The sequence below is a fragment of the Festucalex cinctus genome, chromosome 10 (genome assembly GCF_051991245.1).
Source record: "Festucalex cinctus isolate MCC-2025b chromosome 10, RoL_Fcin_1.0, whole genome shotgun sequence".
Lineage (NCBI taxonomy): Eukaryota > Metazoa > Chordata > Actinopteri > Syngnathiformes > Syngnathidae > Festucalex > Festucalex cinctus.
The window spans coordinates 21,710,686-21,723,488 of NC_135420.1; the positions used below are offsets into that span (position 1 = coordinate 21,710,686).

A 12,803-nucleotide genomic window follows, 5' to 3' on the forward strand; every position below is an offset into this window, starting at 1 on the left:
TGCAAAAATATTTTGTTTATGCACGGTTAACTTGTACCTTTTTTTTCCTCCCCAAATATTAATGGGTGCTTTGCCACTCCATAAAAATGAATGGATATGTTTTTTTTTTAATACATTTTCATGTCAACAAACCAACCAACCAAAACCCATCAAACATAACTTTTACGCAGGCTACGTTAAAAAAGTGAAATGTCTTAAAAAACAAAAAAAAAAAACATTGACATAAGATGGTGTATGTACTAGAAATGTAGACAAAATACAAAAATATTATTGAAATATACACAATTTTGAAAGGATATTGTCCAATCATGGTTAAGTAAATGGTATCCAGCATCTCAGTACTGTTGGATGGAACCCAGTCTAACTAGTATTGAAGAAAAAAAAACAGCCTATATGTTTCCTTTCTAGTGAATTGAGGTATCTTTGTTCCTCAAAAGCCAGCATAAAATTCCCTTCAATAGGTGTCTGTGTTGTCATGTCAGTCCGTCACAGGCCGTCACGCTGGCTGAAAGCGAGGAGGCGCTGAAGGAGGGCCCGAGATCGAGGTGGCGCGTATTTGGCGTGGCCCGTCGGAGGTTTAATTCCCGCGCTGGCGTCGGGAGCATCGCCTCGCATATTCAGATTTGGGCCGTGCTGCCATGTGGGCTCGGAGATACTCTGCCGCCGGCTCCCGACACCCCCCTCAACCAGCCCCACCCTCGCATCTTGCCCCCCCCCGTGCTCCATTCAGGGGCTTGTGAGGAGCCTCGGCATGGCGTTTAAAAAGGAGATTAAGTTTCCTGCAGAAAGCAAAGCTCCTTAAGGGGGTATCTGTGTGCCTCTCAGCCGCTTGGTCAGTGAGGGATGCGCTGGGGGGGATTCTGTGTGGAGCCTCGAGAGGCAGTGGAGGGCAAGGTGGGGGACGTTGGGTGAGGCTGACCTGACTCCCAACCTCTGGCAAACCTTCACCTGCACTGGCCAACACTGGGGCAGGAAAGAGCACAAAGACGTGGATGTTAACACTTGGATGGCTGTTTACACGACACAAAAATTGGTGTTTTTTGTCTGTTGGCTGTTTATTAGGAAATGTGTAGTTCTATATTAGTTTAGGGGTCGCATGGAGGAAAATGTATTACTAAGTGGGCCGAATTGGTAAAATAATGATATATAACTTAAAAACAGTTGCCGTCAATTATATGCAGATTTTTGCGATTTTTGGGCCAGCCCTAAATTACGGAGCTCAACTGTAATCTATTGTTTAAAAAAATAACACGAATGCAAATGAAACACGGCAACACTTTGCCCCAATTTTTTTTTTTTTTTACTTTACAAAGTTGTCTCGCGGGCCGAATTAAATCCCTTTGCGGGCCTGATCCGGCCTGCGGGCCGTACGTTTGACACCACTGGTGTAGTGAATGATTTTGAAAACAGAATCTAACCTCTATTACCATGAGGGATGTTTGATACCACTTTTTTTTTTCCCCAGACTGACGTTAAACCAAGACTAAGTACCGATTAGTACTAGTACCTTTGAGAATATAAAATTTCCTTTAAACAAAAGCAGATAATTTTAAAGAATGATCTGATGTAGAATTATTTCCTTAAAATTGCATAAAATTAATCACATCTTTTCCCCTATTTTTCTAATTTCTAGTCAAGTCACATGGTTCTTCTGGTGCAGGGTCCATTTTCAACACAAAGTGTCCCGGTAAGATTCCAAATGTGGTCCATCCATTTACTGTATTTTCTTTTCTGCCGTGTAAATGGGAGGCAAAGTGACTTCAGCACCTGCGATTTTGCGACTAAAACCTTTCAAGTACTTTGAATGATAAAAATCCCGCCGTTTGGATTAGGCCCAAGTTAGTAGTTAGTTAGTAATATGAGCTGGCTAAGAGTGCATTCGTATTGGAGTTTAATATTGAAAATATTGAAAGTTAATGGAGTTGAAATCTACCCTTGAAAAGGCTTTGATATGATCCCCTGAGCCGAAGTTGACCGAATGGAATTGCAGGGGAGAAAACCCTTACGCGTTCTTTTAGTTGATTAACAATACTGATGACGGGCTTGAATAGAAAAAAAAAACTAATGCGTGACTTCAAAAAAAAAAAAAGCCTTATCTGCGCTATTCAGCAGAGGCCTCGCCTGGGAAGCACTGTCAGATCCTGCCAATAGCCGTAATGGGCCCTAATTCCACATCAATGCAACCTAAATGAAGTGTCACAGGAAGATTGATCTGCTCAGATGAAGGTTGTTCCTCTGCACCTCGGTGCTTTTCCTCCGCAAACACCCTCAGGTCCTCATGTGACGCCAGTGACGGGCCGCGCATTTGCTACCTGGCCCTTCACCGACTTAATCCGTCTCTTAATAGTATCACGTCGCCATCAAAGAAACCATCAATACTCAAAAATGGTCATATAACAAAATCCTCTTTGACCCTCCACATCCTGATCACCACCTCTTTCACTATCGAACCATGATTACAGTATATTGACATGGCAAGACTTAGAGACGGTAAAAAAAACAAAAAAACTTAAATATATTAAAATAAATTATTTTCCGCATGCAAACGGAGGCATTGGGGGGCCGCGCCGTCGCTAATGTTTGAAGGTTGTCTAATATTTGCTAGGCCGCTTTTGATGAAGGCGCGTCGGCTCGTCGTCTTGTGTTGTCTGACAGGTGCACGGGCGCCATAATGCCGCCGGCGGGAGACTTTGCAGGGAGCTTAAACACGAGCAGTCCTCCTACTGTACACATCTAAACCCCCCATTTTGCTCCTTTGCGTGAGTAATTCTTGTCCACAGAAGTGGATTTTTACTCTCTGTCACATTTAAAGCGCTACTTTCTCCTCTTTGCGGAGCATTAGGCTAATCGCGCACTAATTCTTAACTTCTCAGAATATACTGGGTGGCGTTGTTGGGCTCGCTTTGCCTCACATCTACAATGAAGGATTCACCTGGGACTCGAGGGCCGTGTCATTCTATCATTTTAGCACAACTAAAATCATATTAATGCTATTTTAAACACTTACACATGATATAAACAATACATTATATACCAGTGATTCACCAATTTCAAAAAGTGGAGTACATATGCGGACTAGTGTGCCATTAATACCAATTCCTCCTTCCTAACGTACCTTTAGGCCAATCAAAAGCTCTGATACTATTTTGACATATTACATAACGCTTGCTAGTCTCACAGAGAATTGTGTACAGTACATTTGCACAGTGAAAAAAACAACAACTTTTTATTGAATGTCTGCATTGTATGTATTTAACTCATTCACTCCCAGACATTTTTCACAGAAGCAATCCCGTTCGCTCCCGGCTGTTTTACTGGATTTTGACTGATTTTGCAAGGCCCACAGAATATTGTGTTCGATTGCTATAAAGGCATGGAACCTACCAAAAGAAAGATTAAAGTCTCTTCTTTATCAGGAAAAAAAAAAGTATGTTTCTATCTGTTTCCGTTTTGCAGCAATTAGCATTAGACGAGAGCTAAGTTTCATCAGTTTTCACAAATCTATTCAAAATTGTAAGTAATTGAGCTTTTTTTCTACATGGCCCTGGTTGATCTCCTTTGCTCTGCTGCCACCTGCTGTCCGTTTGTGTAATAACTACCATTTCCGCAACCGTTTTTTTTGCAGTTGAGAGGCTGCATCAAAGCCTTCTGTATGCTCTAGCATAAAAATAAATAAATAAATAAAAACGTATAAATACGTCTTTGGGACACTTACAACATTAAAAAAAAAACGTATTTACACGTTATTGGGAGCAAATGAGTTAAATTGAACAGTCTAATGATTTTAAAGTGTCGCTAATAAGGCCGCAAGACCCTCGGAGGCTCCATTTGATGTTGAAATCACATTAAGACAACGCAACGAGGCTCACTAAAGAACTGCTTCACACCAAACAGACTTTTTTTTCCCAGTTAACTGGACCTCAGCAGATAGTGTTTGCATGTGCGTGTAAGCATATACATGCATGTGCTGTTGAGAGCCAGCAGGCCCCCGGATGAGCTTCCCAGGTGAGGCGTCAGATTGCGGCGAGTGTATCGGTGTCACTTTGATTAAGTCGAACACGGCAGCTTTTGGCGCATGTGGTCAGGTTAATGAAACTCAGTGAGAAGGCACTTTTCCTCCCGCTTCCTTCCCCGCCGACGAGCTGCGGGTGACGGGATGAGGTTTACGGATTCCCTCCAACAATCTCACCCTCCGTTCCTTTCCACTCATCACAAGACAACTTCAAATATATTTTGTGTTTCTATAGCAGAAAACAATCATGCAATAATTACTGTGTACATTAAACAGTAATTAAAATAAGAATCATTTCCGTGAACAAACCCAATGTTTTTTTCCGGGTACTTGGCTGCCCAACAAGGTGCCTGACATAAAACACACAAACCACAAATGCAGCAATAATCGTATTTTAAGGGATCTTTCTGTATTATATCTTCATCAAAAACACAGATATCGATGTGAGAAGGGAAACGATGTCCATTTCTCAAGATGAAGAACGCAGATTACGGTCTTGTGAACTTGCCAAGTACGCAAGTCTAAATTTGTAATTGAAACTGTTGTGAACTCTCATTTCTCATTGTTGTCCGTTCTTGCGATCTTATGAAATGCCATCAGTCCCATTCCAATTGAAAGTATAAACCAAGAACGCACGGAATACCCGGATGTCCTTTTCTGCTAGCTTAAACCACGGATGCATTGGTGAACTTTATTTTGGCATCACAAACTCGCCACCAATATCAACACATCATTTTCAAATCATGTTCCATCGCTAATTAAGGATGTTAAAAACCTTGAATTGATTACACTGACATTGTATAATATCAAACGACGCCTGTTACCAGCGTTAGCGTCTTGTGGCTAGCAGCTAGCTGCTAAGCTAGTACCCCACTTTGACTGGCAAGAGCATTTGGACAACTTTTTAAAAAGGCAGCTTAATAAATGAAATGACTTCACACTTTTGCTAACACAATTGCAGTTCCTAGTTGTCAAATTTTTATGTATTTATTTTTTGTTTGTTTTTAAACAAACCAGGCTTACTCAAATGTGTTGTTTTAGCTGTCAAAATTGCTACTATGGTGTTGCTGTCACTTCATTCCGTACGTTTCTTGAAAATAGTGATTGCCTTCCAATATATTTGACTTTAAAGGAAATCTCATAGTGACCCTCCTGAGTGAAAACTTTCTTGAGGCTGCACGATGGAACACCGGAAGCTTCCACCAATCCAAATGCACCCATTTCAGTTCCTCTCCCACTTTTCTGCGTCTGAGGTTATCGAGACAGCGGCAGAGAGAATATTACAAGGCCGCTTCTGTCAAAATTTGATGGATGACATTCTTAATTAGATTAGGGGGGTCATGTATGGGTCATGACCCCTCCCTAATGAAGATTAATGACCCTTTAATGACTTCCAGATGTCATATAATGAGGGTTAATGACCCTTAATGACTTCCTGATGTCATTTAATGAGGGTTAATGACCCTTAATGACTTCCTGATGTCATTTAATGAAGATTAATGACCCCTAATGACTTCCTGATGTCATTTAATGAAGATTAATGACCCTTAATGACTTCCTGATGTCATTTAATGAAGATTAATGACCCTTTAATGACTTCCAGATGTCATATAATGAGGGTTAATGACCTTTAATGACTTCCAGATGTCATTTAATGAGGGGTAATGACCTTTAATGACTTCCGGATGTCGTTTAATGAGGATGAATGACCTTTAATGACTTCCGGATGTCGTATAATGAAGATGAATGACCTTTAATGACTTCCGGATGTCGTTTAATGAAGATGAATGACCTTTAATGACTTCCAGGTGTTATATAATGAAGATGAATGACCCTTAATGACTTCCTGATGTCATTTAATGAAGATTAATGACCCCTTAATGAAGATGGATGATGTGTAGGTGGTGTTCCTACCTGTTTTTGCAGATATCATGGCTGACCCGGGTTCAAATGCTAATTGTTTGGTTAACTTCCGGATCCGGTGCACGCCCCCCTAGATTGAGTGAATAATATTGAGATTGAATGACGTGATCGGAGGGAGTGGTTTAGTATGGGTAAAACCGCCGGGGGAAAAGTACTAGCCATTTCTATTATGGTGAAGGGGGAAAAGTAATATGAGGCCTTCGCAATGCCACACTCACTTCTCTGAAAAATTCTCAAGAGGTATCGGCTCTGAGCTTCCAAGATGAATCCAGGTAATTAACTCTTGATATTATCTATATATGTATATATACTCATACAAATGTGGCACTTATATTCACTTCTATTAATGTTTTTGCTATGAAATAAAAAACCCCTACATCTTAATGAAGCTTCTGGAAAAGCAAGCATCTTAGTGAGTGATTTATTTATTTAATGGAATGATGCATGACTTTATTTTTATACTTATAGCGTTTATTTTATTTTTAAGTTATGAGAGATTTTGGAATAAGTCTGTATTAATATGTATTTTTTGTTTTACTTTTATTTTAATTTTATAGAGTTAGGAGAGTTTTTTTTTTATTTTATTTTTTTTGAATGAGTGAATGAGTTCGTATTTCTTATTTTAAATTTGAATTTTTACAGAATTAGAAGCGTTGTTGGATGAAATTCAACTGTATTATTATTCAGCGTCACAAGGTGGCGATGTTGTGACAGGAATCCGGCGTAAGTATTTCTTTTTTTGAAACGTTTAGAGCTTTTTCTTGCTTTAAAATTAACTGTTAGTAATGGATATTTACAGAATTGAATGAGGATGTGAACGAGAGGGTTAGACAGCCGGAGATTTTCGTAATTACGAGTGATGAGGAAGAATTGGATGACGAATTATCTGCAGGAGTGAACGGTAAATTTCCTTTTTTTTTTAAAATAAAATAAAACCTATGTATTACTATTTTTTAAATGAACCGGTAATGTTGTATGATTATAGGTGGTGATATACTGAGCGAGACGGTCCCAGAGACTGCTCAACCTGAGGTCATAATAATATCTGACGAAGAAGAAGAAGAAGGAGAAGAAGAAGAAGAGATATTAAGGCGTGAAAACGTGAGGGCCGAAGAGGAAGGTGAATTCGTCGGGTTTCCACCGATTGAAAGCGAATCTGAAATGGAAAACTCTGAGGGGGGTGACATGGATTTAGATAATGTAGGTCAAGGTTTGGCTGAAATTGTAAATGCCTTAAACGATGAGATCTCTATGCAAATCGAGCCTTTTCAAATGCCTGATGAAATCGGCGGCGATGATGGCGATCCGTTTGTGGCTATAAGACACATTGAGGATTTTATTGATTTCTTTAATCCTTTAGAGAGGGCTCTTGCACGTATTAACCAGTCATCTTCAAACGACGAAGCCGTTGAGGACATACTTGAACCAGACATAGGCCTACATAGAAATGACCAACAGCAATCCTCTGTATCATTTTCACAACATTCCCAGCCACACCCACGCAATCAAATGCAATATGCAGAAGGTAGCAGCAGTACACATTGCCAGCAGACACTTGTGTCAAATACACAAAACTTTCAATACCAACCATACACGCACAATCAAACGCAACAGACAGAAGCTGGTGGTAGTAGTACACCAGCTAGACAAGACCTCCAACAACAGTCTCGGGTACATCGACACATTCAAGCAGAACATCCCCCAGCACCAACCCCCAGTACACAATCCACCTTGCAACAATCTTCAGACACAAACAGACAGGTGGGGGGACAAGTTAGGCGTCCGAATTTTAACAACTTGGAGATAAGACGACGTCTAAATACAACGAGACCCGAAGACCCCCTTGATTTTGCAGCCTTCTACACAAACATTGGCAATAATTTGAATGAAGCTGTGCAGGAGGTAATCAGATCGACTAGTCGCGGTGATATAGTCCAAGCAGAAATAGTGGGTGAAAATGTGAGGGAGCACTGTTACCTAGATGCTGTTAATGACCCGAATGACGTAACTGACGCAGTCCATAATTTGCTAGATCGCATCGCACAATCTAATACAGAGGTACTGGCCGACAATAGTCTAGAACTTGTTGTACAGATTGTATTTGATGTTAATGGCGGAGGAGGTGCCAAACGCAAACTAATTTTGACTACAAATGATGAAATGGTTCAAAAGAAGAAGAGATGTTTGTACATAACGTATGACAAAAATGATAAATTATGCTTTGCTAGATCGTTAGCATACCTGCTTGACGGATCGTTGACTGTTGATCAGGCTACACAGAGGGCTCGTTATTTACAGCAAAGCGTGGGGTTGACTTGTGAGACTGCCGTTAGTCTGAGGGACGTACACAAATTTGAAACGCTTGTGAAACGCAAAATCGTTATAGCTTATAGAGCGGATTGCGAACGCCCCCTGTCTTTTTTTGAGACGCAATACCCCAAATCAGAGGACTCAGTGTTCTTACTGCTATTAGACGGACACTATTATGGAATAAAATCGGTTAAGGAGTTCATAGGGAAATCCTACTTTTGCAGTCATTGTTACAAAGGGCATAAAAACCAAGAACAACATAGTTGTGAGGGGCATTGTCACATCTGTCTCGACCCTACCTGCAAACAACAACCGTTCACAGCCATTCATTGTAACGATTGTAACAAAATATGTCAGAACGAGAGTTGCTTCGTTAAACACAAAGAACGCAGACAGACCTCAAAATCCGAGACTAGCAACTGTGAGAAATACAAAAAATGTAGCGAATGCAGTGTGGAATATTACGTCAAATCACAGGGGGAGAATGTTAAACATAAATGCCCTCAAGCCAAATGCACAGTATGTGGAGAGGTTCTACCTAAGGGCGGTGATGAGGCGAGAGGAAACCCTCATCTGTGTTACATGCAGCCTCTAAAACCGGAAGCGCCTTGTAAACAAATAATTTACTACGATTTTGAAACATTCGTAGGTGCTGACGGTAAACACAAACCCTACCTAGTGTGTACCAAATCGACAAAGGGGGTGGAAAAACATTGGTTGGGTCTTGATTGCGTCGAACAATTTCTTGATTATGTCAGGAACCCTCGTTTTGAACAGTCTAAACTAATCGCTCACAACGCCAAAGGTTTTGACGCTTACATCATTCTAAACAAAATGGTAGACATGGGGGTTAATGTCAGCGTCATTATGCAAGGGAGCAAAGTCATTTGTTTCTCAGATACGGACTACAAACTGGGGTACATCGACTCCTTGTCCTTCCTCACGATGCCCCTCAGCTCCTTGCCTAAAGCTCTAGGTTTCATCGATCAAACTAAAGGGTATTTCCCCCATGGCTTTAGCTCTCTAGACCATTTAAATTACATCGGTCCCTACCCTGATCCAAAATATTATGGGGTAGAGCGTATGACGACGGTCCATCGTACAAAGTTTTTTGAATGGTACGAGGTAGCGTGTAAGGGAACCTTCAATTTTGCTCAGGAAGCTCTAATGTACTGCAGAAATGATGTGAATATTTTGGCGACAGCTTGTGAGAAATTTAGAGAGGAGTTTCTTAATGCGACTGGTACAGACCCGTTCAATTCTGTAACTATCGCCTCCTCCTGCATGAAGGTGTTCCGGAACAATTTCCTAACACCTAAAACATTGGCTATTACGCCGACCGATAATTACATACAACAATCCAAATCATTCTCACGCGATTCGATCCAATACCTAATGTGGGTGGCGCACAGCCAAAAAATACCTATTATTCACGCCTTAAACAAGGGGGAGGTCAAGATCGGGCAGTACTATGTAGACGGGTACGCTTTGATAGACGGCGTAAAATATGTATGGGAATATCTCGGATGTTTCTATCACGGATGCCGTGAATGTTACGATCCTACTCAAAAGTGTCCTATGAGTAAACGACCGTTTCAAGAAAAGTTTGACAGGGTTAAAAAGAAAATACAGGATCTAAAAGTCAAGCACGGTGTACAGCTTGTGTTGATGTGGGAGCATGAGTGGCTGCGGTTAAAAAAGTCAAATCCGGATATAAGAGAGTTCTTGCGCAATTCAAAATTCCCTGAGCCTCTTATACCACGTAAAGCTCTTTTTGGAGGGAGAACGAATGCCTTCGTGTTACGTTATACGGCTGCCCCCGGTGAACGTGTAATGTACGTCGATGTTACATCGCTTTATCCTTTTGTCAACAGCACATGTGCCTATCCGTTAGGACATCCTACCATCATTCACGACAATTTCGATGACCCCCAAAAGTATTTCGGGTTCATCAGAGCTAAAGTCAACCCTCCACGAGGCCTCTATTTCCCCCTGCTGCCGTACAAAACGGCAAGAGGTAAACTGGTGTTTACACTTTGTCGCACGTGCGCAGAACTTAACAATCAAGAAAGTTCGTGTTCGCATAACGATGACGAGAGAGCCTTAACCGGTGTTTGGGTTACGCCTGAATTCAACAAGGCTCTCGAGCTGGGCTACACCGTATCACAAATTACGGAGGTGTGGCATTTTGACTCGTCGAGTAGCGACGTCTTCAAAGCATACATCGATACATTCCTAAAAGGGAAGCAAGAGGCCTCGGGGTATCCTTCCTACGTCGTTGATCAGGCAGGTAGGGAAAAGTACATCGAAAACTATGAGACTCACCAAGGTATTAGACTAGACCCCTCAAAAATAAATGTGAATGCGGGTAAGAGGCAGGTGTCTAAATTATGCCTCAACAACTTTTGGGGCAAATTGGGACAGCGTGATAATTTGGATAAAACAGAGATTGTAAGCAGCACAGAACGCTTCTTTGAATTGTTATTTTCGGGGTTGTACGAGATCAAAGCCTTTCACTTCCTCAACGATCAAAGGTCGATCGTGCAGTACAGCTACCACCGACGTTGCAACGTCCCCCCCTCCAAAACCGCTAACATCTTTGCAGCATGCATGACCACGGCTTATGCACGTCTAAAAATGTACGCATATTTGGAGCGACTGCAGACGAGTGTTTTGTACACCGACACGGACAGCCTCGTCTATGTAGTCAAAGACGGCGAAAGTCCTTTGGAATTAGGTGACTATTTGGGGGATTTGACTGACGAGTTGGGAGGAGATAGCATTCAGGAGTTTGTTTCAGCGGGTCCTAAAAGTTACGCCTACCAAACTAGGAACAGCATGAAAACGGTAATGAAGGTAAAAGGTATCACACAGACCCATGACACTTGCAAACGCGTCAATTTTGACAGCATCAAGAATTTAGTCGAAGGGTACATTGACTCATCAGGCACACAAACCAGAACAATTGAAACGCCTCAACACACTATCGTGCGTAACAAAAAGGGTTTTCACCTAAAAAACATGTCATTCATGAAAAAGTTCAGGGTAGTATATGACAAGAGACGTCTTATCCCCCACGGACGCACCCTGCCTTTCGGTTATTAGTGTGTTTTGTGAAATGGAGTTAAATCAAGTTGATTTTGATCCGAGGCTTCAACCCCCCTTTTCTTGTTTAATATCTGGACCAAGCGGGTGTGGAAAAACATATTTTGTAAAAAGTATCTTGGAAAATTGTAACCATGTTATGAAAAGTCTTCCTGACAATGTTGTATGGATCTACACTTCTTTTCAACCTCTCTACGAGGAACTTCAAAAGCTGAATAAAAATATTAACTTTGTGAAAGGTCTCCCTGATTCTTTTGAGGATGAAAGTTTGTTTCCAGCGCGTCAAAGTCATTTGGTTATTCTGGACGACGTCATCTTTCAGGCGTCGGACCACCCTGAGGTCGTAAGAATTTTTACCCAATATAGACATCATAGGAATATGAGCGTCATCATGTTAACGCAGAACATTTTTCATCAAGGTAAATACAGCCGGACAATCAGCCTCAACAGTAATTATATGGTGTTGTTTAAAAACCCGCGTGATAAATTACAAACGAGTGTTTTGGCTAATCAGATATTTCCCTCAAAGAAAAAGTATTTTTTGGAAAGCTTTGAAGACGCTACCAAAGACGCTCACGGGTATTTATTAGTGGATTTAACCCCGACATGTCCAGATCAATATAGACTGAGGACGGGCTTACTAGCTCATCAGTGGCCTACCGTCTACATACCCAAGACTTAATAAGATGTCGAAGCTTTTAAAAAGAAATGCTCCGCTGCTCAAAACTTTGTTTCACGCCAAGCCCAAGAAACGTAAAGACATACTTTTGCGCGGTCCCGCTAGCTTGGTGAAAGCTCTCTGCGAGATTGCTCTAAATCTCTTAAAAGGTCACATACCGCTGAGTCCTTCGCAGTATAAGAGGCTAAAAAAGCAAAAGAAGGTGATCAGAGAATTGGCCGATAAGAAAAAAAGTCTGAAGAAAAAACGTGCGGTCTTGATTCAAAAGGGTGGTTTTATCTTACCCTTGTTGGGGGCATTCGCCCCTGTCCTCGGAAGTCTTTTAGGCGGTCTAATAAATAAATAAACTTTAACCAACATGAGTTTGAGAACAGCTCAGAAAATGTTTCTTGTCTCACCTCACCAACTGGAACGTTTGAGCAGGCCGGAACCAACCATTCGAGAGACGGCGGAGCGTAATTTGGATTTTAAAATGAAGGAGGTCCTAGAAGATAGTTCTCTAGACCAGTATGAGAAAATTAAAAAGTACCAATCCTTGATGCAACGATATTTAGGGTTGCTCAAACAAGGGGAAAACGAACGACGACCAATCAACCTGACTCTACCTGCTGAGACATCAAACACATCCCCATCAGATGAAGCGACGGGTTTGGAGAATGAAGCCTGGCTCGACATCGTCCAAACAATCCCTCCTCGTTACCGTAAAAACGCCGATTATGTTTTAAGAAAACTGTCTACCGACGAAAGAGGTTGGACTCCTCGCAGCGAATTCAT

The 12,803-nt window shown here is 41.4% G+C and overlaps 1 protein-coding gene across 3 annotated transcripts; it reads left to right on the top strand.

The window, feature by feature from the left end:
* The first annotated feature begins 5,997 nt into the window (after positions 1 to 5,997).
* LOC144027328 (uncharacterized) lies at positions 5,998 to 11,532 on the top strand. 3 transcript variants are annotated; one of them, XM_077534746.1, is made up of 5 exons: positions 5,998 to 6,207; positions 6,325 to 6,347; positions 6,578 to 6,658; positions 6,735 to 6,836; positions 6,921 to 11,532. In XM_077534746.1, exon 5 carries the CDS (start codon positions 7,097 to 7,099, stop codon positions 11,348 to 11,350), a length of 4,254 nt encoding a protein of 1,417 aa, XP_077390872.1. In that variant the 5' UTR covers positions 5,998 to 6,207; positions 6,325 to 6,347; positions 6,578 to 6,658; positions 6,735 to 6,836; positions 6,921 to 7,096; the 3' UTR covers positions 11,351 to 11,532. The 3 variants fall into 3 exon arrangements, with proteins under 3 accessions (XP_077390872.1, XP_077390871.1, XP_077390870.1); XM_077534745.1 differs by having other exon boundaries at positions 5,998 to 6,347; XM_077534744.1 differs by lacking the exon at positions 6,325 to 6,347.
* Positions 11,533 to 12,803: the final 1,271 nt, after the last annotated feature.

Coding starts and splice junctions, on each gene's coding strand:
- LOC144027328 (XM_077534744.1), top strand. Junction 6,659..6,734: donor TGTTGTGACAGGAATCCGGC/GTAAGTATTTCT, acceptor GGATATTTACAG/AATTGAATGAGGATGTGAAC. Junction 6,837..6,920: donor ATTATCTGCAGGAGTGAACG/GTAAATTTCCTT, acceptor GTATGATTATAG/GTGGTGATATACTGAGCGAG.